The following is a 26,609-nucleotide window of genomic DNA, read 5'->3' on the forward strand; positions in this document are numbered from 1 at the left end:
TAATAAAGTGAAAAAATGCTGCTTCTCAGTGTGCTTTGTTAAAATATCTTATGAAGGTGAACATGTCTCAGTAGGCCTAATGGGAGATGGGGCAGCAGGCAGGCTTGCCAGCTGTAAGTTATAAGACAGTGTTCCAAAGGCATTACTTAAATGACTGATAGGTTTAATTATCGAATAAAATTCCCAAAAATTATGTTGTTGGCAGTAGTACTTACTCCTAGAAATAGACAAATTCACTTGATTCAGATTTGGAAATACAAAAAAAACAGTTGTTTTTCTTTGCTCACACTATGAGTTTCTTACTCACCAACATTGATTCTCCTGCTGTAAAGGACCAATGAAATTAAATTAGGATCGTCGAATGCTACCAAGCCTTATTAATCCATTTACCCCACAGAATGTGTTTCTGGAATTGGCAGTCTCCGAACATTGTGGCATACTGAGACTAAATGTGCAGCCAGCCAAAACATTTAGGTGACATAGCACAGTGCAAAATGTGTGCATATGTGTTTGTGAGGGAGGCATTCCAGTGTTGGGAGCTGGCCTAGGGGGAGACCTTTGACCTGTCTGGACACCGGGAGACTACCACTGAGCAAGAATCATTTTCAAACAAAAGGTGAGCGGCTTTCTGGCATTTTGGTGGCAATTTCATGTTTGAATAACTTGCCAATGTCCTGCTGAAATGCCAAGAAAACAAGCTACAAAACCACAAATGTGTCCTATCTTTTCCCATTTGGTACATCCCAGCAAAAACAGAACAACATTATCAGAACATATGCAGTGTTTCTAAAAGCCAGCAACAGCTCAGTAATAAACTGGTGTGAAGTCAAAGCATATTGCCCTCTTCCCTTTACGAAAATGGGGTTCAAGTGCTCCCCACCTGTTCTTACTGCAGTTGCCCAGTTCTGTCACTGCCTTTTTTTCTTAACTGTTCAAAGAGAAATATTTTCCACACATAACAATAACTTGAAAGATTCAGATTGAATTTATAATAGTTTCTCTACTGTCCTGTCATTTTCTGTGGTTTGTCTTGCTTTCCTTGTAATTTTTAGATCTCTCCCCTCCCTTTCAGTTTATCTCCTCTTCCCTTGAGTTTCTTTCCTTCCTGTCCCTACCTCCCACCTCACCCCAGACTCTCACTGCCCTCCTCGTAGTTCTTATTAATAGTTAAGTAGATCCATTGATTCTCTCTCATTAGTTCCTCTAGTTAGCATTCTTCTTCGCACCTAATCCACTGGTTTAGACATGGGTATAAACAGAATAGGCTGGAATGGGCAGATGGATGGCTGATCATCCCTGATTAGCCCACAAATTGGATGTTCCATTACCTCTAATGTAATTAAGATAAGCTGGGGGTGATGTGGTCAAGGGAAGAGAATTTTAATGTTGGGCCATATATTATTATCTGAAGTTCCTTATCACACTAGCGGTGAATGGACCCACGGCACTATTCATTCAGGTTGGGGGAGTTCCTTTCTAAATGAGTAGCCTGGCATGCTTCTCACAGATATCCGAGAATTTGTGCCCAGCAAGCTGCCAGTTTTCAAAGTACTGAGCAGGAGTTCTTGACACACAGGTGGGCAGCCTAGTTAACAGAGGGTGGTTAATTCCTACTGTTGTCATTCTGACCCTCACCTGGTGCTGGAAGTCTGTCCCCCCACTGTCCTCATCAGCAGTTTCTGTGGGTGGCGTATTGTCTGTTTTCTTCAATTGCCTTTACTCACTCTGCCATTCTTTATCAGCCAGAGGTCTTGTCCTTAAGAAGTCTTGTGACATTTTGTGGTGGTACCACAGTCTAGTTTGTGCCTCACTTCCTTTTGCAAGCTCAGAAAGCTGTAAAATGTATCAACCTCCCCCCCCCAACTCCTTATTTCTGCATTCCCCAGTTCTCATTCCACACAGGCCTCCATTGTACCTTTCTGGGAGAGGCTCAAGACGGAGGAGGTTATTGGTTTGAACACTAAGTAGGAAGAGTTTTAGAAGATGTGGCTCACTTGTGCATGCATTCTTTCTGGATAACTTCTAGAAAAATTATCTCTTCCCTTGACCTCCACCCCACCTTTCTGTTCTATCATACTTCTCTCTATTCAAAATGTGTAGCTTTCGTGTTTAAGTTTACTGATGGGAATAAGAGGCAAGGATTTTTCTCTGGGTATTTTTCAGCTCAGGTTAACTAACTAGAATGAGCCATTCTGCCTGTCAGTGAAAAGAAGAAAACCAGATGGAAGATTATTTTTAAAGTTTATGATTGTCATTTCTCCTGTGTGTTAAGAATGCATGAAAGGGGTCCAATGTGCCAACCTTCTACCTAATCATTTGTATGTGTATCTGTCTGTCTAGTGTCCCCTTTTCACATTTTAATAAATGTTGGTCCAAAGTCAAACATCCCATTTGTAGGAAGAGTATATGTGGTTTTCTAACAGTTCCCTGAAGTTCATGTATATGGATATTATCAGTATAAGTTATCTACATTGCCAAAAATAAAGCAGGCATTACTAATACTCATTCCCTTTATGCTGCCTAATTAGATGCCAGTCTGATTGTAAATGAAATGGTTTCCTGAAAAGTGGGCTTAAGCTGATAGGAAACCCGGTCTGCTAATTAACATATTAACTGCATGTAAGTTGTATTTAACTCACAATAGTTTTGAGCCCCAGGCCTCGTGAAGCTTATGTAACTAACTCACTCATCTCTTCACCTTGGGAGCCGAGAGAAGTATTTTTCAGTTGCATATAACTCATGCACAGAAAACAATAAAAAATAAATTTTTCATTAAATTAGAAAGGATTGCTTTGTTTTTGAAGTTTTTATTCTGTTTTAGTAGTAAAACACTGTGGTCCCAAGGGGAAAAAAAAATTAGTGTGGCAGTCAGCATGTTAAAGAATAATAGGCTGAGAATGGTCATAATTCAGCATATCTCTGTAAGTTGTTTTAATTTTCTCTTCAGAGTTTTTTTGTCTTCTTCTTTCTTCTCTTTTTCCCTTCTACCTCCCCCCACCTTTCTCTTTTCTCTTCTCCACCTGAATGCCTTTGTTTTGGCAACTACCAGTAAATCTGGTGAGGTTTGCCAGAATTTTCGGTGACTTTGAGTAGACTGGTAGGAAACCTAAGTCCAGAAGGCTGTTTTTCTTTTACTGGTCTGCTTCCTCTTAGGAAAATATTAGCATTTCTTAAAAAAAATAAATAAAATCACTGGGAGAATCTTTCATCTTTATCTTTCCTTATCTTACATGCTTATCAAATCTTAAGATACCCTTGATGTTATAATACATCATTATTTTATGTACTCCAAAGAAAAAATACTGCTATGACATGCTAGCAATTACAATATGCAGCCTAATTTCAGAGGTTTTAAAAAGATACTTGTCTTAATAAGCACATGGAAAGATGCTTAATGTCACTAATCATTAGGGAAATACAAATCAAAGCCACAATGAGATACCACCCATTAGGATGGCAGCTATCCAAAAAACCCAGAATATTAAGTCCCAGTGAGGATGTAGAAAAATTGAAACCCTTGTGCACTGTTGGTAAGAATGTAAAATGGTACAGCCTTTATGGAGGAGACAGTATAGAAGTTCTTCAAAAAAATTAAAAATAGAGTTGCCATATGATCCTTGTAATTCCACTTCTGAGTATATACCCAGAAGAATTGAAAGCAGGGACTTGAATAAATGTTTTACACCCATGTTTATAACAGCATTGTTCGCAATAGCCAAAAGGTGGAAGCAACTCAGGTGTCTATCAGTGAATGAATGGGTAGATGAAATATGGTATGTATATACAGTGGGGTATTTTCAGCCTTAAAAAGGAAGGAAATTCTGATACACGGTACAACTTGGATAAACCTTGAAGTCATTATGCTGAGTGAAATAAGCTAGTCATAAAAAGACAAATACGTATGATTTCAGTTATGTGAGGTACCTAGAATAGTCAAGTTCAGAGAGACAAAAAGTAGAAAGGTGGCTGCCAAGGGCCGGAGAGAGAAGAAAATGGGGAGTTATTCTTCAGTGGGTACAGAGTTTCAGTTTTGCAAGATGAATTCTGGAGATGGATAGTAATGATAGTTGCACAACAGTGTAAATACACTTAATACCACTGAACAGTACACTTAAAAAGGGTTAAGATGGTAAATGTGTATTCTATCACAGTTAAAAAGTTTTTTTAGGCTAGGCAAAATGGCTCACACCTGTAATTCTAGCATTTTGGGAGGCCGAGGTGGCAGGATTGCTTGAGGCCAGCAGTTCGAGACCAACCTGAGCAAGAGCGAGACCCAATCTCTAAAAAAAAACACAAAAATTAGCCAGGTGTGATGGCGTGAGTCTCTCATCCCGCCTACTCAGGAGGCTGAAGCAGGAAAATTTGCTTGCGCCTGCGAGTTTGAGGTTGTAGTGAGCTATGATGACGCCACTGCACTCTAGCCTGGATGACAGAGTGAGACCCCGTCTCAGGGGAAAAAAAGGGTTTTAAAAATGTCTTAGAATCAATGAAATAGGGTCGTGCAAACAGTTGTCAGTAAATTCTTTAAGGATAATTTAAAAAGTAGATTGCCTTTGCTCCTCCTAGGGAGAAATGGTAAGTCTGGGGGACTTTGAGCTTCCGTTGAGCTTTAAAGGAAACCATGTTCTTTGTTTTTCGTGTGGGTCATTGCCCTCTACTCCTTTCTGACAGACCTTTGGCATGGCTGAGGAGTACCATCGAGAGTCAATGCTGGTCGAGTGGGAGCAAGTGAAACAGCGAATTCTACACACACTTCTGGCATCAGGAGAAGATGCCCTTGACTTTACTCAAGAAAGTGAGGTAGGTTGAATCCAAAAGCTAAACCACTCAGTAAAAATGTGAAGTTGGGGAATGCTTCTCTGCTTGACTAGTATTTTTGGCACAGCTGATTACTATCTCCCCCTTGAAACACTTTCTTCACTTGGCTTCTAGGATGCCACATTTGCCTGGATTTCCTCCAGCACGTCTGGCTGCTTCTGCTCCGTCTCTTTTGCTGAGTTTTCCTCAAACTCTCCGACCTCTATATGTTTGAGTGTCCCAGGCCCTGTCCTTGACCCCTTATTTTTTCTTTTAATCAGTGCCCTGTTGATTTCATCTGAGCTTGTGGCTTTAAATACCGTCTATTTGCCAAAGAGTCTGAAATTCATGCCTGTAGTGCTGAACCACAGACCTATGTACCTAGTTGCCTTCTTGGCTCTACTTGAATGTCTCATAGCCACCTCAGGCTAAATATGTCCAGAATTGAGTCATGATAGCAACTCCCGCCTAACCCGCCTTCTCTTCTCATAGAGTTCCCCATCTTTATAAATGGCAATTCCAGCTTTTCACTGACTCAGATCAAAAACCTCAGATTCATTTTTGTCCTCTCCCTCTCACCCATCTCACACCCAGTCTCTCTCACATGTTGACAAATCCAGTTAACCCTACCTTAAAATATACCCAGAATCCACCCACTTCTCACTACCTCCACTTTTAACACTAGTCAAACCACCATCGTCTCTTGCTTGGATTATTAAACTGGCCTCCTGACTTACTGTCTTAGTTATCATTGCTCTGTAACAAATTACTTCAAACCTTAGTTGTTGAAAACAAGCATTTAGCTCAGCTGGGTATTTCTGGCTTGGGGCCTCCAGGGCTGCAGTCGAGGTGTTGGGGAGAGGGCGCTCATCTCAAGGCTTGATGCAAAGCGGTTCCCTGCCAAGGTCATTCCTTTGGCTCTTGGCAAGTCTTAGGTTCTCTCTGGCTCTTAGCTGGAAACATCAGTTTTTTGTCCATTGTGCTGCTCACAGCATGATAGCTGGCTTCCCCTAGAGCAAGAGAAAGGGGTCTGAGGGAGAGCTAAAGAGCCCCCAGGACAGAAACCATAGTCTTTCTGTAACTTAATCTTAAAAGTAATATCCCATTACCTTTGGTGGTTAGAAGTGAGTCACTAAATCCAGCCCACACTCAAGGGGAGAGAATTATACAAGGGCTTGAATACCAGGAGGTGAGGATTATTGGTGCCAGCTTAGAGGCTGCTGACCACACTAGTCTCCCTGCTTTTGCCCTTGTACCCCGCTACAGTCTCTTCTCAACACAGCAGCCAGAGCAACACTATTAAAAGACTGCTTAGATTGTGTCACTGCTCTGCTCACAACCCTCCAGTGACACCCATCTCACTAGGAGTGAAAGCCGAAGTCTCCACTGTGACCTGTGCATCCTTACATGACCTGGTCTGGTTGCCTTTCCAAGCTCGTCTTATGCTGCTCTCCCCACTGCTCTTGCCACTCCAGCCAACCAGGCTCCTTACGGTTTCCTTGAACGAACCTGGTGGGCTTGCTCCTGCCTCAGGTCCTCCGTGTTTCCTGTTGCTTCTGCCTAGAATGCTCTTCACCCAAAGAACTGCATGGCTGTCTCCCTCACTTCCTCCAAAATATTTACCCAATGCCATCTCAGTGAGGCCTTCCAAGGTCCAAAAATCCAAACCGACCGTTTCTCATTGAACACTTCCTATATCCCCTTTTCTTGCTATATTTCCCCTTTAAGCACTTCCTGACATATGCCATAGTATATATTTTAAGTTTTTATATTATATATTGTCTGTTTCTCACAGTAGGATGTAAGCTCCATGAAGGTGAGGATTTGGGGTTTTTTTTATGTTTTTTCATCTGTCTCCAGTGCCTAGAAGAGTCTCTGGAACATAGTAGATGCCCAGGAAATATTTGTAGAGTGAATCATTTGGCTCTAGCTAACTTTGTGCTAACTGAAGTATTAGGGATATGTTGAAACTGATTGTAGAATAGCTATGTTAAATAACATTTGTCTGAATTGCCAGCATAAATTTAAAAAATAAAGGCAATATAGTTAATATGATTCAAGAATTAAAGCACCCTGTCCCCAAGTACCTCATTCCCTTTCCCCTTTATCTTCTCCATAGGCAATCACTCTTACTACTTTCTTGTGTATATTTCCAATATTTCTTTATACAAGCACATGAGACTATGTATTCTTATCCCTGTTCCTTCTTACACAAAAGTTAGCTTACTGTATGCTCTGGTCTGCATTTTTCTTTTTCTCTGAATGCATCCTGCAGATCTTTCCTGAGAGAGATTTTGAAGCTGCATCTGGGATCAGCAGGAATGGGTGTCTTGCTTGATCAGTGATGTCTGCATTTGTGCCAGGGGGAATCTTAGCTTGTCATACATTTGCCACTCTGGTATCGGGAGAAGACAGCCCTGGACTTCAAATCCTAGCTTTTCCAAATCAGCAGTGACTAGTTGTGAGGCCTTGTCCAAGTTGTTTGACCTGTAGACCCTTAGGGTCCTCACTGATGAAATGGGATCATTGGAGAAGATTAACAGTAATGTCAAGTACCTGATCCATAATGGCCATTCCTTCCTGTTGTCTTTAAAAAAAGTAGATTCATACGATTTGGAGGTGGAGATTAAAAATTATAGTGTTATAAAAGTCATAGTGATAGACATTTTTAGGTAGTGTTACAAGTCCTTCCTCTTAAGTCTTTTTCCCCAGAAGTTGTTTCGTGGGTAGCTAGCATTCTCTGTGCACGTTGAGGCTCAGAGAGACATGTGGTATGCTGGCAAGTCCCAGGGCTGTTGGCATCTAGACCATCCCTCTATTAAAGTCTAGGTCACGGACGGGTAGGTTGGCAGTTCGTGGTGTCTACAGAAACTTTGCACATCCTGTATCTACAAATTTGCTCCTGATTTAAATGCCAGTTTTTCTATTTTCCCCCAAATAAATAGATGCCAAAGTCATTTGTCTTGGAAATTGCTCATTAGGGACACTGTCCCATATTTCTTATACTCAAAGACTTCAGACTCAAATCAGAGTCTTTGGTAAAGAAGAACTAATTTATAAGACTCTGGCCAACCTAATGTTTCTTTCTCAATTCTTTGTGAATCTAGGCAAATAACTAGAACGGCTCATGATTTTATAAACTTCATTTTTTAAAATGGTGTTAATAGGTTGTGTTCTGTGTTGGGATTTGAAAGTAATTATAAACTGCTAATGAGATGTTCTTTCTTGATTGCCCTTCTTAAAAATAGAATAGTCTATTTAGTAGACTCTTCTTCCCTGACCTCGAGTCCCCTTGGAAGGGAGTTATCGATGCTTTTGCTATTCGCTATTGTGACACCTAGTAGAGTGGATAGCTTTGCTGTAAACGTTGGCAGATGACGCAAACAGTTCTCTCTTCAGATTATTCAGGGAATTGCCCTTTTGTGGAACCGTACAGATTTGTTGGTTGTTATTGTTGTTTTGAACTTTTATCCTGAAGTATAACATATATGCAGAGAAGTGCACAAATCATAAGTATACGACTCAATGAATTATCACAAATGGAGCAAACCGAGATGAAGAAACAGAACATCACCAGCCCCCCAGCAATCCCCTTTGTGTCCCTTTCTGGTTGCCACCCTCTATCAACAAGGGAGCCATTATTTTGACTTTTAATATTATAGATTAATTTGGCCCTTTATGTCAGTGGAGTCATGCAATATACATTGTTACTCTTGTTTCTGGCTGCTTTTGTATAACATTCTTTATATTGTTGCATGTAGTTGTAAGCCATTCATTCTCACGGCTGAATAAACTGCAGTTTGTTTATCCATTCTAGTGTTGGTAGACATTTGAGTAGTGTCCAGTTCTTGGCTTTTATAACTAGTGCTGTTGTGAACATTTTTGCATGTATCTTTTGGTGAATACATGTTTGCATCTCTGTTGGGTACACCTAAGAGGGGAATTGCTGAGTCAGAGGGTATGCATATCTTCAGCATTGGTGGATACCGCCAAAATGTTTTCCAAAATGGTTGTATCAGTGTAACTTCCCACCAGCAATATGTGAGAATGCCATTTGTTCCATATTCTTGCCACACTTGGTGTTTTCTGTCTTTTTAAATTTAACCATTCTAGTGTGTATGTGGAACCATGTGTTTTTATAGGCTTTTTCCATATAATTTCCTTTAAAATGAGGGAAAGGTGATATTAAGTCCACTTGGGCAGGTACCTTGTCCACTGTGTTTAGAGGAGACCACACAGTGTGGAGGGCGGAAGACAGGTTTTGGAATTCAGCAACCCTTGGGTTCCTGAGCCTGGGTTTCCTTGTTATGAAATGCCCTTCTTGAAGAACTGTTGTAGGGAGTGTAGAACACGCGTGAAGCACCTACCCCAGTGCCTGGCATAGAGCACAAACTCATCGTGCCCTAGTATTATTTGTGTGACTTAGTATTTGGTAAGATACACATTGTTAAGTTTACTTTCATCATTGTGATATGGATCCATTCCTTTTTAAATGGTTTCCTTGATTTATAAAGTATTGCTAGAAATGAAAAAACCTTTGGTTATAAACAGAGGACATAAAGAAGTGTGACTTGATAACAAAAACATTCTTTTCTGGGCGCATTATTTTCAGGAATAAGGTTCTTGAACTCTGGTTAGGGAGGATGCTTCAGATCATTTTGAGCTGACCTTACATTTGAAGGAAAATGTCCAGATTTGTTTAAGTTAATAAAAAGAGAGGTTCAAAGCTTTTTTTAAAAAAGCAAAAATGGACTAGGACAGGATGATTCCTGAAACATTTTCCCCCCAAGCCTTCCAATAACAGGAGTTTTCCCAATTCCTTCCAAAGAGACGTTGGTATTATCTATTCCTGGCAAGTTTTAATAAAAGAAATGATGCTTCAGTAGCATAAAGTCAATTTGGGAAATTAATTTCCTTAGGATATCACTGGAAGAAAGGGGTATAATTTTTAAAGGAAGGTAGGAATTAAAAGATTCATAATAATAACGTTTCAAGTTGTGGACTGAATAAAAATGTGCTTTGAAGCAGGAAAGTGAGACTTGTGGCTGTGAACCCTCGTGCCCAGTTCTTGCACGCGTCTGGTGTGCGTCTGGTGTGCGTGCGGAAGAACTCCCCCAGTGCCTCAAGGCTTGCGTGACAGCAAGGGGTATTTAAACAGTTTGGAGAATCCTTGGTGTAGCTTAGCCAACTTTTAAAACAGTGTTTAAAGGTAAATTTGTCTAACCTCAGTGTAGTCTAGTGGCTGTTTGGTATTGGACATAGTCAATGGGTGTCCCTTAAGGTACTGTCTGGAAAAGAGGTTACAAGGAACAGGCCTCTAGAGAATCTAAATTGTACCTTAATAATTATAGATAATGATGGTGACATTCTATACTGTATATGTTGAACATAGTCTCTATTTTTAATAACTGACTTAATACCATATTTCATCAGTTCCTAGTCATGCATCTTTTCTACATTTTGATGCCTCTGAAATGAGGATGTTTCTTAAATTCAGTGATAGCATTTCTTTTCATAGTGGTACATAAAATGACATTGTGTCTTATAATAGATGGTGTAGTAGATTCAAAGAAATACAATAAAATATAGACTGACCGAGTTTGAATTTGAAAACCCCAGACTAGATGATTCAGAGAAATATTTTGTGGCTCCCTGGCAGTTTCCTTGGGGATGGACCTGGTTCACATGTTGGGGTTTGAGTAGGAATTCAAGTATAGAAAGTGCTCTGCTGCTCTTTCAAAAAGATTTTTTTAAAAACCCCAACAGGCCCTTCATTTTATCATCATGATGTATTGTATACATGAACACCTTCTCATCTTGTGCACTGTTCTGATGGTAGAGAAAAGTAGACCACCTTGGAAAACTCTGCTGCCGTCTCCGTCCCCTCAGATAAAACCTCTGCTGGTGGTGCAGCCCCTTCCATTTCCTCTCAGGTACTTCTGTGCACGTTTGCACATGGATGTATATATCCTATCAATTTATCATCAACTATAAATGGCATCATTTTATACATTAGGTTCTATAATTTAGTATTTTTTTGTTTGATGTTTTACTTATTTTGGAGCTTTTTCTAGTTCAGTACACATAGGTTTCTGTCATTTTTTATTGGCTACAATAGTGTTCTATCCTGTGAATGCCCCAAGTATTATTCTCATGTATTATTCTCAAGTATTATTATTTATCCATGGTCACACAATCATTGGTTGGGTTACATTTAGGACCTAGGTCCTCTCGCCCCCGGTTGATGTTTTTTTTTCTAGTAGTATTGGGCTTTTACATGTAGATTTTATAGTCAACTATTGTAAATTAATCACTTTGGTTATATTTTGCTCACATAAAGCCAAAACATTCCACATGGAAATTAAACTCTCTTCCCTCTGCAGTATCACCATGTTTTATTTTTCTCTATACTTGTTTTGCTAGGACTGCTAGTCACATTCCTTTTCCCGCAACTAGAACATACCCTACAGGGGAAGAGAGTATTATGTGTCCCTGGGTACCTTTGTACAATAGTAGGTGCTTAATAAAAATTTGCGGTTCCCTCCTGCCACTCTCCAGCCCCATCCTATCTGTCCCGTGGCTGTTTGGGGAACCCCGTCTGCTCAAGACCCTTCTTGGTTTGTGCTCCTGGAGGCTGCTGTTTATCCACATATCGCCAGACTCCTGGGTGAGCCTCTTGTTCTCCTCTCTGGCTTTAGCCTGCTGCCTTCGTGCCTCTCAGGTCTCCGACTCCCTGCTGCTGTCCCTTCCTGCTGCTTTCCTGTCCTGTTGTTCCTGCTGTGGCTTAGTCAAGCCGGGTGCAGAGAAACCCAGGGATGAGATCGGAGGCATCTGGAGCGTTATTCCCACACAGCAGACTGGCACCTGCCTTCCCAGCCCCCAGGCCGCCCCCGGCTGTGGAATTCCAGCTGAGCGTTTGCCGGTTCCTCTGATTCCTCTGCTCGGGAATGTGCATGTACACACCCTGTTGATGGATAATTGACTTTTTATGTGTGGTGAAATAGCGGCTTGGCCAAGGGTAACTGAAGGAGAGGTACTTTTGAAAACAAGAGCATTAGGCAAAATTAATTTAAATGGAAATTTGAAGGGTGAAGACCAACTACTTTTTAAATGGATGATTTTAAAAATTAGGTTTTTAGTGCTGGAAAATATTTCTCAAGGCTGTTCGTATGTATTTAGCTGAAACAACTGTGTCCTTGAAGAAATGCTTTAGTGCTGTTCTCGTTTTCATTCCCCTGTTCATTCCCCTCCAACTAGGTTACTGGAATTAACAGGCTTACCGCTCTGTTCTTTAAAAAGACTGTGGAATCTTCAGCTTTCTGATAGTTCTTTTCCAGAAAGGTGGCTGTCTCACAATGGAATCCTCAACACAGTGTTACTGGAAACACTCAGAATTGGTTCAGAAGTAGAAAATGCTCGGGGCGGGGGGGGGGGGGTGGCGGCGGTTCCCTTCCAACAAGGAATATGTGTTCGTGGTAGAAAAATGAGATGAGACTTTCCAGCCAGCACAAAGGTCATGTTTCTGCAGTGTCCGTATCTCTCCGTTGTTGTTCATTGTAGGATTCCTTCCTGTGTTCATTCATTATGGTGGTTTATTTTTTGTTTATAAAGTAGTAACAGCAGCTAGTATTTGTTGGCCATGTGTTGGGCACTGTGCTGAACTCTTTTTACCTCTTCCTCACCATAGTGCTGTGGGGTAAGAACTATTTTTCTCCCTATTTAATCTTCACTCCAGACCTGTGGGGTGGCTACCGTTAGTTACTACCTCCATTTTATAGCTAAAGAAAGTGAGGCTTAAAAGAAGCAATATGCTCAAGGTCATGTTGCTAGTAAGAACTAGAGCCAGGATTTCTAACCACTGCTCTGTATTGTTCTGTGATGACTGTCCTCGGAAAGTGGTCCTGGGCTGCCCTGGCATGCAGGATAGTGTGGTGGCAAAGACTACAGAGTGTGGTGCCAGACAGTGGATTCAAGCCAGGGATCCTCGACTTCCTGTTGGAGTGAACTTGGGCAAATTGCTTCACCTTTCTGTGTGCTTTTGTGCCTTCAAATGTAAAGCGGACATGATAAAAGTACCTCCTTCACAGGGTTGTGGAGTCAATACATGGAAATTCAGACAGTGTTCTGCACATAGTAAGTGCTCATTAAGTATAGCTATCATTATTATTGTAACTGGATGGTTTTATTAATTCCATGTTGCGGGTAGGAATGTTTTCAGCTGTGAATAATGGAAAACTTGAGATTGAGTGGCTTGAATAGGGGTTTATTTTTCTCACCTACCAAGAAATCTGCAGGTGAAGAGTGTTGACCTTAATTCAGTTATTCCGCAGTGCCATCAGAGACCCAGTACCTTTCTGTCTTTGTGCACCACCGTCTGTGACACATCCACTTACCTTGGGTTCACAAGATGGCTATAGGAGCTCTGCATATCACATTCACATTCAAGGCAGAGGGAAGGGGAGAAAGTTGAAAGGCCATGCCAGGCTCTTTCCCTCCTTTATCAGGAAAAGCAGAAGCTGTCCCCAGATGCACTAGCAGCCTTGTGTTTTCATCTCATTGGCTAGATCTAGTGCACTCCATTCCTGGATGTAGTAGAGGCTTGGAAAGGGTATATTCAGTGGTGTGTAGGAGCCAGCTCATGAGTTCCTGTTATTAAATTTTCCAGGGATTTGCAATCTAGTTGATAGCACCTTGGTGGGAGTATTTACACCACGGAAACCAGCAAATACTGCACATCAGGTCCCCTTTCCCAAGAGCCAATTATTAAACATTCACCAGCACACTGCTGGGTATATCTGATTCTATTTGCCAACCTGAAAAGTGACAGGGAGTAAAGGTGTGAGAGGTAGGGATTGGGAATGGTCAGTGGGTCAGCCAGCCCGCAGCATCTGTGAAGATCAGTGAACTGTTTAAGCTCTTTTAATAGCATGGAGATCAGAGCTGAGGGGGACCTCTCAGGATCATCTAGGACAGCCCCTTCCTTTGACCAGTGTGAGGCTCTAAGTGGTTTGGCTCCAGACCCCAAAGCCAGGCATTGAAGTGGCCCTCCTGGGACCCAGGTGTCCTCGATAGTCCAGTGTTCTTTCTCCAGAATTGAGAGTTTAAAACCACCTTTCTACCACCTGCCCCTCCCTAGGCCCTCCTCCCAGTTCTTACTCTAATATTCCTTTACCAGCTTCATGGTGCTGGGAAGTTTTTCTGCTCTCTTCTTTTGGTTTCCCACGAAGCCTGGTCTTCTCTGCTGTACTTTAGATTTTAGAGAATAGAACATTTTTTTTTTTTTTTTTTTTGAGACAGAGTCTCACTCTGTTGCCCAGGCTAGAGTGAGTGCCGTGGCGTCAGCCTAGCTCACAGCAACCTCAAACTCCTGAGCTCAAGCGATCCTCCTGTCTCAGCCTCCCGAGTAGCTGGGACTACAGGCATGCGCCACCATGCCCGGCTAATTTTTTCTATATATATTTTTAGCTGTCCAAATAATTTCTTTCTATTTTTAGTAGAGATGGGGTCTCGCTCTTGCTCAGGCCGGTCTCGAACTCCTGAGCTCAAACGATCCGCCCACCTCGGCCTCCCAGAGTGCTAGGATTACAGGCGTGAGCCACCGCGCCCGGCCAAATAGAACATTTTTTTAAAGTGAGATGAGATTTATTTTAACTGAGATAAGTTTAAAGAATTTGATATCTGTTATGCTATAGTACAAACTAATGTATTGGAAATTTAAGAATATACCTAATTTTGATCCATATTTGTTTACAGTAAGGAATAAGCTTAGTTAAAGATGAATATTAGTCTTTCTTTTAAAAAAGACTGATAAATTTTTTTCATATACAGTTATGTACTACATATACAGTGGCGGTCCCATAAGATTATAATGCCTTATTTTTACTGTACCTATTATGTTTAGATATGTTTACATAACACGAATACTTACCATTGTGTTACAGTGGCCCACAGCATTCAGTACAGTAACATGCTTATAGGTGTGTAGCTTAGGCTTTACCATATGGCCTAGGTGTATAGTAGATGTCTGCACAGCGAAATCACCTAACCATGCGTTTCTCAGAATGCGTCCCCATTGTTAAGTGACACACGATTGCATTTGTATCTGACTCTCTCCTTCAGCTGGTAAGCTCTTTGGGGACAGGCTCTCTAGGCTGGCTTGTTTTCGTCCCTGTGGAGATGGATGTATACACAGCTGTGCACGTGGCAGGCACTTAGCAAATATTTACTGTATGAATGAGTGACTGCTTAACTTAGAAGCCAGGCTCCACATCTTCAGATACCAGAAAATTAATCCGCAGCTGTTGTCTTAGTGTAGTTTCTAGATTGGAAATGTCTAAATCTGGTATTGTGACCTATAGACTCTGTTCCTTCAACTGCCTGATACAATTCATGGAAACAGGAGGCCCACCAATGAAAGTGATGGCCTCACAAGTGAAACAGGCATCGAGATGTCAGTAGGGCTTATCCAGCCTCCTGTTATTTTTTAGTTAACCCAGTCCAGTGCCTGCTCTTTTCCCATGTGTTCGTGGTAAGAAAGTTGCATTTTATTGAAATCCCTAAAATCATCATTTTGAGGAAATCTTAACTAGGAAACAGACTCCTCACAGCTCTGTTAAAGACAGGATGTTTATGTGATTTTTATTTCTTCACATGACTGAACACTGTTCTTACCCAATTCCGAACGTGTGTTTATCCACAGCGGAGTTACATCAGTGATGTGGGACCCCCTGGTCGAAGCTCTCTGGATAGCATCGAGATGGCCTACGCCCGGCAGGTGAGGGTGCTCCGGGAAGACTTAACCCAGGAAAATCCTTTGTGAGCCTCTGGGCTGTAAAAGGGAGCAAAGACTCCATGTGAAGGTCAAACCCCAAAAGGAAATTGGGTTGTCTGTTAGAGGACTGGTTAATATTTTGCCATATAGGCCACTGAGGAATTCTATCAAATAGGGTAATAGAATGGCTCAGATTTGGTTTGGGGCAATTGAAATCTATCCTCTATACTGACCAAGCATCTGAGTTTGCGTTTCTGGCAATAGCCCTGTGTAGAGTAAAGCCTTGAGCAACTGCACTGCTTAGCAAATGGAGTTCTGTATTATCTGAAGTACATGTTAGGCTGGTGGTATTAGCAGAAATCCTCCTTTGGCTCCTTGCTAAGAGAAATTTTCTAGATGCTTTTCTGCCTTGTTAAGCATGTCAGATTCAGCACTACTTAGTATCATTGCTGTCTTGGAAGAGCTCATGACATTTTGGGGATCAGGCTTCTGGTTGTAGATCGTGGCCATGCAATGATGAGGCTGAGGATTGAGGTGCTTCCTCAGCACAGGAACTCTGGTGGACTGACAGTGGAATTGACTTTTTGAATAAAGCAGTGCTGGCTGACTCTGTGTTTCATTGTAATTTGCCACTTTCCCCCACAAAGTATCAAGAAGGGAGAACATTCCTGTTTCTTAAATTAAGGGTAGTGGGCTTCCATCCCCTTAAGATCATCCTGTATCAGAATTGGCCCCGGGAACACCAGTCAGCCATTACCACCTCCCATGATTCTTTGAGGGGAACACATCAGTGCCACTTGGGACCCTCCGCAGTAGCCATCTCCTTCCTTCCCTCCGACTTGGAGGGGGGTGATTGGAGACGGAAGCAGATAGCAACTGTGGAGGTGAGCAGTGGGCATGGAACCATTAGACCCTGTGCTCTGTAACAGGTCTCTGTCTTCAGCCACCAGTTAACTAGCCAGTGGAGTTCTGCATTAACTGAATTACCTGGTTGGCTCATGGTATTCGCAGAAGCCCCTCTTTTATCCCTTGTTGAGAGAAATTTTCTAAATGCTTTTGAAAAAGTCCCTCCCCGTCGGTGTGCCATTGCCACTTCAAACTGCAGGCAGCTGAAGCCAGCCTCATCAGCTTCCCACAGATGAGTTCCTCCTTCTGACTCATGTTTTACCACCAGCCTCCATTTATTGCCTTCTCCTCCAGTTTTTAGATCCTATTTCCCCTGCACATCTACACCCTTTAAATTTCACCTTCAGTATATGGCTGGCTCCCTCCATGGCCTTGAAGAGAGGCCTAATGAAATTATAAGCTTCTGAGGAGAGAAACTGTATGTCTTCTGCATCTGCAAAGACTAAAACTTCATAAAACTCACATTTTATAGCACCTAGGATACCATCACGCCACGTTTATGTCTGTTTACATGGCTGTCCTCTCCAGTGGAGAGTAACTCTTTGTATCCCATGGTGAACACAGTACATTGCAAAGTGAAGGCCCCTAGTAAATGCTTGTTGAGTGAATAAGCACTGCTTTATAGTTTAAAACCATTTTATTTAATCTTTATAGTAGCTCCGGGAGCTACGTGATGCTAATGTCCCCCATTTAAAATAGAGAAAATGAAGGTTCAGTGGGGTCATGATTTGTCTAACCCCTCCTTTGTTCAGTCCTTGGTAGAGCAAAGACTTCAAATACAAAGCGACCTTCCACAAGAGTAGAGCTTACTAGTTTTTGCCATCATTATTTTAGTTCCTTTAAAATAAAATCCAAAATAATCCTGGCTTTCCCATACCCTAAAGCTCACATAGGTAGTATTTCTTGAGAAAATTTTACCTAAAGACCATAGATTCTTTCAAGGAGAAAAGGATGTTCCAAGTGTAGAGCAACTGCTGTTCTAACACATGTGGAGCGGGGCTATACCCTGACATTCCGTACTCAGCCCATGAGCCCTGGACCAGGGGCCATTCAGTCCTTTTGCCAGAATTTTACCGAACTTTGCTTTGGTTCTTAGGAAGCAGCAGCCAGAGTCCTTCCGTTCTTTCATCTTCCCCTTGTCCTTGCTCCCTGGGACAGAGAGGCACAGAACTGCCTGTGGCACTCTTCCCACTGGACCGCTCTGCTCCCATTTCTCCTGTGTTTGGAGGGCTGGGGTAACAATTAGCTTTGGTGTGTTGCCCACAGCTCAAACACAGAGCTAGGGAGCTGGCTAGTGTGGATAGCTCAGCCACTCCAAGGAAGGAAAAGTTGGCTCAAGTTTCTGCTGACCATTTCCTGGCTTCAGAACTGCTTCAGAAGGTTTTAAAAAGAAATGAAAATAGAAATTGTGCCATTTACTGTGCTTTTCATCATTTCAGATTTATATCTATAACGAGAAGATTGTCAACGGGCACCTGCAGCCTAACCTTGTGGACCTCTGTGCTTCCGTCGCAGAGCTGGATGATAAGGTAGCGCCCAGAGCCAGCCCGGGGAGAAAGCTGGGGCCAGTGTTCAGATGGGATTAGCAGCCTGCTGACTGGCTGAAATGTGCTGCAGAGACACTCCATGCTGTGGAATAAAATGTTAACTCTTCTCCAGAATTTTATTTTAAATAATTTTGGGTGGTTTTCTTGATGATGATTTTTTTTTAAGTGCATCTTCAAAAGACCCAGCTAGGATCAATTAATGGTCACAATAGTTCTCCTCAAGCTATATTTGCTTTGAAGTCCTGTCAGCCTTTGACTCCCTGCTCACCATTTTTCCTCCTTAGACAGACTAATGGGCTCTTTAACAAGAGCTGAATTGTACAGGTGATGCAGTTTTTTCATACCTGTGAGCCCCTTAAACTTGACTCAGGTGGGGTCTTTGTGAGCATTCTTCATCTACCTACCCCGGTTCCATTACATACACACACACACACACACACACACACACATCTTTTATTCTCCTATCTGCAACTCTTACCGATGGGTGAGTGGGTGGGTTAGTAGGTGGCTAGGAGGAAGGAAAAAAGGAGGAAAGAAAGGTATTATGGAAACAAGCACCCATACACAGATTTTTTTTTTTATCTTTTCAAAGATGCATCTAACTTTTAATTTTTTTTAAATAGTAAAATATAAGGCAATACAAACAGACCTAAAGGAGAAAGTAAGAATTCACCAATCATCCTACCACAGAAAGACTCACATTTGGCTGGATATTCTACAGTTGTAATTATTGAGACAGACCATGAGAACAGGCTTTTCTATTTTGCTTTGAAAAAACTGTAAACCTGCTTTTCTCTAAACAGTGCTATCCTGCAAGGATTCTTAAGTTTAGAGTATTGCCAAGGGTTCAGGGAACGCATTTTTAAAGAGAGATTTGTGGGTGGGAGGATTCTGGGGCGAGGTGGTCCCAGCTGTGTGGTAACACAAAGGAGAGAATGCCCGCTCCTTTCCTGGGAGGTGTCTTTTGAAGGGAGCGGGTGGCAAGGAGAATGGGAAGCTGTGACACTCACCAGATGGGATAAGAGCAGTGGCCCTTGGAGAGTCTCTGGGAGGACAAAACCTGTATTATTTAGGTTAAACTCTTATTTTAAGCCTTAAGAAACTCAAATAACCTTGTAAGGACTGAAATGCAGCTATTTGAGTTTAAACTCCTAGAGCTTTGGATGATTATAAATGTATTCACTCTCTTTTAAGGGATAACCCACAGAGATTCAGTGTTCTTGTTACTTTTGTGTGCTTTTAATTATGTGGGTGGTTATGTCAGCCTCAGAATGTAATTGATCTGAAAACCAACTCGGGGCAGGGGCGGGGGTGCCCTTCGGTGGTGGGAACTCTGAAGGCTCACGAGGCAGAGACGCATCTTCTGTGCTGAGCTTAAGCTTGTGGGTCACAGACAGACGACGTTCACCTCACCCCTCCTCATCCTGCCTGCCTTTGAGACCATAGTGCCGCGAGGAGCCAGATAACTGCTCCAGCCCTGCAGCATTGTCACGTGCGGTCTCGTTCATGCGCAGAGCATTTCTGACATGTGGACCATGGTAAAACAAATGACAGACGTGTTGTTGGCGCCGGCGACGGATGCCCTGAAGAGCCGCAGCAGCGTGGAGGTGCGCATGGACTTTGTCAGGCAGGCCTTGGGGTACCTGGAGCAGAGGTAAGGCGGCAATAGGGCGGTGCGGCTGGCTGTCAGCCCCTGCAGCAAGCTGTTTCTCCCGTCTGAAGTAGCCCTTGGGCTAAGTGCGCTGTAGCTGGTATAATTTAAGATTTATTATATTAGATTGAACAAGGCTGAGAGGTGTAATCCTGTTTTCAGAAACACTTCCCTGCCAGCACTGGTTCTGCAGTGGTATCAAATCACACACGTAAAATCACAGTCAGCGGGAGCGCAGTTAGACTTCTCGTTTTCTCTCTTTCTCCACTCTCTGTCCCTTTACTGGGAGACACCATAATGCCATAATGCCTTAGGTCATAATCCTGTGTCCTCATGTGGCCCAGCCATTGCTCCTTAGGCCCTTTTGTTTTCTCTCAACATTTTAATTTTCACTCCCAGCAATATTACCACTTTCAAACCTTAGGACGGCCCCTAATCTTTCCTTTTGACTCTCCTCAGTTAATCCCTATGAGTCAGGGTCCGTCCCCGCTGCTAGTGCCTGTGATTTGTGCCTGCGTCTCTTTGCCATCCCCTCACTAATCGGAATTGGCCACTGAAGGGTTTGTGGCTGTGCCCTTGTGCCTTGTTATCCCCTTCTTTAGTAGGACCGTGCCATTCATCCTTCCCTGCAGACACTCCTTCCAACTCTGAATTGGCCACAGCTCATGAGTTGTCTTCATTCAAGTTGGAAGAGATGGTGGGGGGCATCTGTTTGTCCTGGCTGCAACAGGACTCTGTCCATTCTCTGCTTTCAAATACTTCCATGATGGGAAACTCATTACATTTGTTAAACTGATTTTTAGTTTTTGTTGTAAAAATGATACATGCTTATAGAAATTCTGGAAGATGCTAAAAAGAGGACCTGAAAAAAGAGGGGAGGTCCTCTACACCTTATATTCAGTGGCTTCTATTACCTTGTTATATGTCTTTTTTTCCACTGTTTTTTGATTTATGACTATTTTGATTTTATTTTTTACAGTTATGATCCAAATGTGTACAAGATATGGTTTTGTATAGTTCAGTTCTTTGTCACTGTCATTTTCATAACTGCATAAAATTTCATTGAGTCTGTTTCCTATAGTTAACATTTGGGTTATTTCTTTCTCTCTCACTAACTCGTTCTCTCACTCACTAACTCTCCCAGTTACTGCACCTGGTGTTGAACATCTGTGCGTATGGAACACCTCATTTTTTGAGGCAGTCTGTTTTGGACATGAACATTTTCTGAAAGTTCTTTATTAACCACATATTTGGGTATCTGTAACTTGGACTATTTAATCTTGGTATAGAAGCACTTACAAACACTGCAGGGGATTTTAAGAAGCATGCTAGCAAATAAATGAAGAAGGAATGATAGAAAATCATCATTTTGCAACCACTAGTGTAGTAGCTGGTTCAGCAAGGACCATCACTGGAAATTAAAACCATTGGATGGAAGAAAGATTGCTCGTGAACAGAATATTTACATGACCTCAATGTGTTACCCCACAGATTACTTATTAATTACAAAGGAAATAATATTAAATTATAATGGAGAAATCTGATTGGACAATACCTTTTAACCAAGTGAATTAAATCTAGTGTTACCAATAATGAAGCAAACTGGTGTCACCTACCTCACTGTGGGACTCAGTGGGAAGTACCAGCATCAGCTGTGTAGACTTAGTGGTAAAAAAGTTGAACCTGAATCAAATCATGAGGAAATGATCCAGCTTGTGAGACGTTTTACCAGACACCTGGCCTTGATTCTTTATAACGGGTCAATGTCAGCCAGGTGTAGTGATGCACACCTGTACTTGCAGCTACTCAGGAGGCTGAGGTGGGAGGATTGCTTGAGGCCAGGAGTTCAAGGCTACAGTGCACTATGAGCGCACCTGTGAATCATCACTGCACTCCAGCCTGGGCAACATAGTGAGACCCTGTCTCTTTAAAAAATATGTATATGTCAGTGTCATGAAAGACAAAAAAGGTGGTTGGATTATCCTAGATTAAGGGAAGTGGAAGTGGCATGATAATTGCCATGTATTTCCTTGATTGGATCCAGCATTTAAAATAAAAACAAACTATAAAGGACATTATTAAGAAACAAATATGGGCTATGATTTAGATGGTAACATATTAATGTTAAATTTCTCGGTGTCATAATGGTATTGAGGTTAGGTAGGAGAATGTTCCTAGTTCTTAGCCACATAGTAAGAATTTACAGGCCGGGCGCGGTGGCTCACGCCTGTAATCCTAGCACTCTGGGAGGCCGAGGTGGGCGGATCGTTTGAGCTCAGGAGTTCGAGACCAGCCTGAGCAAGAGCGAGACCCCACCTCTACTAAAAATAGAAAGAAATTATATGGACAGCTAAAAATATATATAGAAAAAATTAGCCGGGCATGGTGGCACATGCCTGTAGTCCCAGCTACTCGGGAGGCTGAGACAGGAGGATCGCTTGAGCTCGGGAGTTTGAGGTTGCTGTGAGCTAGGCTGACGCCACGGCACTCACTCTAGCCTGGGCAACAGAGTGAGACTCTGTCTCAAAAAAAAAAAAAAAAAAAAAAAAAGAATTTACAGATGAGGTAGTACCTGATTTATGTAACATTTTCAAATGGTTCTGGAAAAACAAAGCACATATGTGTGTGGATAGAAAAAATATGCCCACAAATGTTAAAAATTGATGAATCTGGGTAAAAGATATGTTCATGTTCATTGAACCATTCTTTTAACTTTTTGTAGGTTTGAAATTTTTCAAAATAAAATGTTTAAAAAGAATCCACTAACGGCTGTGAGCTGGAGCAGTTATTCTGCACATCAGCTCTTCATGCATTTGAAGTCCACAGTTGTGTTCTTTCACGTATCAGCAGTGATGAGAAATCTTTGCAGTGATCCACTGCCACTGAGTAGATAATGTAGTTGGCTTTGTTAACCGTGTCCTATTTCCTCTTCTGTGTTGGGTTTGAAGTCCAGGCCCTGCCCTGCAGAGTTTACAGCGTAATGTCGTGGATATGGACATAGATGTGCGTGATGTGTATTTTCATTCTCCCCTGTTTTTCCCTTTACAATTTTTCTAGTTATAAGAATTACACCCTGGTGACTGTCTTTGGAAATTTGCATCAGGCCCAGCTGGGTGGGGTGCCTGGGACCTACCAGCTGGTTCGAAGTTTCCTAAACATTAAACTTCCAGCTCCCTTGCCTGGACTTCAGGTACTGGCGCCTTTCTCTGTGTGATCACTTACGCTCCCAGATGGGTGTTTTCAGTTAAAATGAGGTTATGTGTGGAGAAGAGAACAGAGAGGGGTTAATGAAGGATAGAAGCTGAGGGATCTCTTGGGAGGCTAAGCGTGTAGGAGTCCAGGCAAGGTACAGGGGAGAGATGTCATTGAGTTCTGGACATGTTGCGCAGACAAGTGACAAAACCAGATTTAGGATAGGTAAGCTGTAGTATCAGGAGAGTGGGAACAGATCTGCCTCTCTGATCCCTGGTGTCTCACAGTGTTTAATACCAAGATACTCAATAAAAAGTTTATAACCTAGAAACTCAAGTACGGTGATGATGAGGGTCTCTCATTGGTCAGTGACATCATTAGCCTTTGCTTTGTGGGGTTGTTAGGACTGTGTGTCTGCACGTTATCACAGAAGAACACATTACCCAGTTACTGCAGGCCACTGGGATTCCACAGAGAAGCCACAGGGCCGGCTGTGGAGCAGGTGGGGTATGTAGTGCTTTGGAGGAAAAGCTCTGGAGCCACACTGCAACTGAACAGCTTGCTCTGAACAAATTACTTAACTTCCTTGTGCCTCAGTCTCCTTGTTTGTAAAACAGGGAAGAGGAGGGTGTTAATGGTTCTTCACGGAGTTCTTCTGAAGATTGAGTGACTTAGAACAAGGAAAGGGGCTTAGCTGGGCGTCAGCACATCAAAAAGCAGTCAGCTTTTACTTCTTTATTTTGAGCATTCATCTTTGCTCTTTTAGGATGGAGAGGTGGAAGGCCATCCTGTGTGGGCATTAATTTATTACTGCATGCGCTGTGGAGACCTGCTTGCTGCTTCACAGGTGGTTAATCGAGCCCAGCATCAGCTGGGAGAATTTAAAACCTGGTTCCAGGAGTACATGAACAGCAAAGACAGAAGGTATGGGGAATGAGGTGGCGCGGCCAGAAGCAGCCACACGGAATCACAGGGGTGGCCTCCACTGGCGTTGTTCTCTTTTCCCTGCATGTGCCCAAAATAAGTTTCTTCTTGGGGAAAAAGGAGGTTAAGAAAGCGAGTAGAACTCTCTTGGGAATAACAACTGGAAACATTAAAAGAGAGCCCCGTTCCGACACTGATGTCTAGACATGCAGGCATCTGTGCGTGGGGATTTTTCTGTTCCTGTAAGGGAGAGAGACTGTGTTTGGGAGCGTGATTTGATTTATTCTGTACATCCAAGGCACATCAAGGACTCTTTATAAAATGAGAGTTTTTTGTATTACACTTTGTTAACACTTAGTGCTTTTCTGGTCAGCCCACGATGGAAATATGTTGTCGTGTGCTTCACAGCCTAAAAGCTAGAATGAGAAGTTAGTAATCTTGAATATAATCATTGAATTTGTTCACTAAATGTTTTCTTTCATTAAGGAACTGCTAGGTGTTAGTGTTCCCTGAATTTTGCTAATGTAATTGGCCTTCAGTTCACACTCAAACTGAGTTTATATATATGTACATGTATGTAGAAGAAATAATGGTTGTTACTCCAGTTGAACTTGTGAAAAACCAGGGATACTTTTGGCAGCATTAATAATGCCATGTCAAGAGATTGTCTTAAACCACAAGCCCCTCTCTTGCTCATATTAGACTTTAAAGCAGGGTTCCCTCAGAAGGAGATCTGAATGCAGGTAGTTTATCTGGGAGGTGGTCTCACATGAGCAAGGGAATGTGGAGGACAGAGGAGGCTGTCCGTCACTGCCCGAGTGCTACGGGGGGTGGAATGGAATACTCATCCCCCGGTGTTTCTAACCGCCCCCGCAGGGCTCAGCAATTAGAGGGAGCCAGCAGGCCGAGAGACACAGGTGCTGGTAGTTGCAAGTCAGGTCAAAGCTATGGTACCAAGGGGATGGGGCAGGGACAGTGTGTGTCACCCTAGATGAACGAAGGCTTCCTAACTCTGTTACGTGGTTGGGATCTTGGGTGATTTCAGATGCCCTTGAGGATATTTACTGAGTGTGTGCCTGTCTGTCTGTTCCCTTATGTCTTTAGATTGTCCCCAGCTACGGAAAACAAGCTCCGGCTGCATTACCGCAGGGCCCTCAGGAACAATACGGATCCCTACAAGCGGGCCGTGTACTGTATCATTGGCAGATGCGACGTCACCGACAATCAGAGTGAAGTCGCGGACAAAACCGAGGACTACCTGTGGCTGAAGGCAGGCGCTGTTTCTTCTGTCCCAGCAGGGCTTTACCCCTTCCCTCCGCTCACGTTTCCCACACAGAATTTACCTGCTTGGTGCAGGATGCCACTAAGGTGATCAGGGTCGGTGGATTTCTCGTCTCCCGGCCCCATGTTTTGTTGGTGATTCCCAGGTGAACTATAGCCTTTCATGCAGCCTCCCACTCATAGCATTGAGCAGGGCTAGTGAATAGCACGGCCTGTGCTCAGGACGTGGTCTGTTCCAATGCCTGTTTCTCTTGGGGATTTAGTTGAACCAAGTGTGTTTTGATGACGACGGCACCAGCTCCCCACAAGACAGGCTCACTCTCTCACAGTTCCAGAAACAGTTGTTGGAAGACTATGGTAAGATCCTGGACATGACCGCCTTCTCTTCTCTTGTCCACTTAAGGCAACTACTTAAGTTCTCCTCTGGGAAAATCTTTCATCTCTGAACTCCGTCTCTCCTTCAATAGCCCTATGGATCTTCAAGGCAAAAGCCAACAAGACCATTTCAGATTCAAGTAGAGGCCACGTGGCGTTAAGTGTGTATGGCTTATATGGTCATGTGTAGTAATCTGTTTTCTCTAATTTCTTTGAACTGCTCCGGCAGACATTTGCTTGGGGAGAGACAAAGGGGACTTAGCTGTTGCTTCCTGGTAGGCCTTGCACAAAGGAGAGAGAAATACCTTTTCTTCTTCTCCCTCATTGTTGAGACACTCTGGGAAGAAGATTCCAAATAGTCGTTAGCAGTTATTGAAATCTACATTTCTTTGAATGTAATTGAACTGAAGCTTCTTTGAAATCTTCATTTCTCTCCTTAGTGAGTGACTCTTAACAGGGCACAGGAGATGAACAGTCCCTTTTGTAGTCTGTGTTAACGTCCTTAACTCTGTTTCACTCCCACCTAATGCAGGCAGTTTGGGTTTTGTAACACAACCCCTACTTGCTAGCCATGTTGTGAAGTCTAGAGAAGGTGGAGGAACTGGGTCACGTGTCACTTGGCAGTTCACTGTGTCCAGGGCCCTCTTAATTAATTGAGGTTCATGCTGGTGCTGCCTTCCTGCCGGGCACACATTGCTGCTGCTTGGGGGCCAGGGCTGCCAGTGGGCTGCTTCCTTCTGAGTTGGTTTTATCTCTTCTCCCTGCACCCCGCCAGGTGAGTCCCACTTTACAGTGAACCAGCAGCCCTTCCTTTACTTCCAAGTACTGTTCCTGACAGCGCAGTTCGAAGCGGCAATTGCCTTTCTCTTCCGCATGGAGCGGCTGCGCTGCCATGCCGTCCACGTGGCGCTGGTGCTGTTTGAGCTGAAGCTGCTTTTGAAATCCTCGGGACAGAGTGCCCAGCTCTGTGAGTATTCGTGACTGGGTTGACAGTAGTGTGACCACATCACATTCCGCAGTGGGCAACAGTGGCCACAAAACTGTAAGGATTATTGGGCAATAATCCTTATTGCCCAATAAGGATTTGGGCAAATGGTACCAATCATGTTAGAACACTGTAGACAGTTGAGCTTTTTGGATGATTAATGTTAGGATTCTTGCTCCA

General features: G+C 42.8%; 1 protein-coding gene across 2 annotated transcripts in view; it reads left to right on the forward strand.

Moving 5' to 3' along the window:
• NUP93 (nucleoporin 93) overlaps window positions 1-26,609 on the forward strand; it is a 93,445-nt gene that overhangs the window by 57,536 nt on the left and 9,300 nt on the right. For both annotated transcript variants that reach the window (XM_069456733.1, XM_069456734.1), the window contains 9 exons: window positions 4,672-4,800; window positions 15,497-15,571; window positions 17,914-18,003; window positions 19,536-19,675; window positions 22,730-22,862; window positions 23,631-23,788; window positions 24,893-25,058; window positions 25,333-25,426; window positions 26,220-26,411. In XM_069456733.1, the coding sequence (XP_069312834.1) occupies window positions 4,672-4,800; window positions 15,497-15,571; window positions 17,914-18,003; window positions 19,536-19,675; window positions 22,730-22,862; window positions 23,631-23,788; window positions 24,893-25,058; window positions 25,333-25,426; window positions 26,220-26,411 (1,177 nt within the window). The remainder of the gene's footprint in view (window positions 1-4,671; window positions 4,801-15,496; window positions 15,572-17,913; window positions 18,004-19,535; window positions 19,676-22,729; window positions 22,863-23,630; window positions 23,789-24,892; window positions 25,059-25,332; window positions 25,427-26,219; window positions 26,412-26,609) is intronic.

This window comes from Eulemur rufifrons, chromosome 23 (genome assembly GCF_041146395.1).
Source record: "Eulemur rufifrons isolate Redbay chromosome 23, OSU_ERuf_1, whole genome shotgun sequence".
Lineage (NCBI taxonomy): Eukaryota > Metazoa > Chordata > Mammalia > Primates > Lemuridae > Eulemur > Eulemur rufifrons.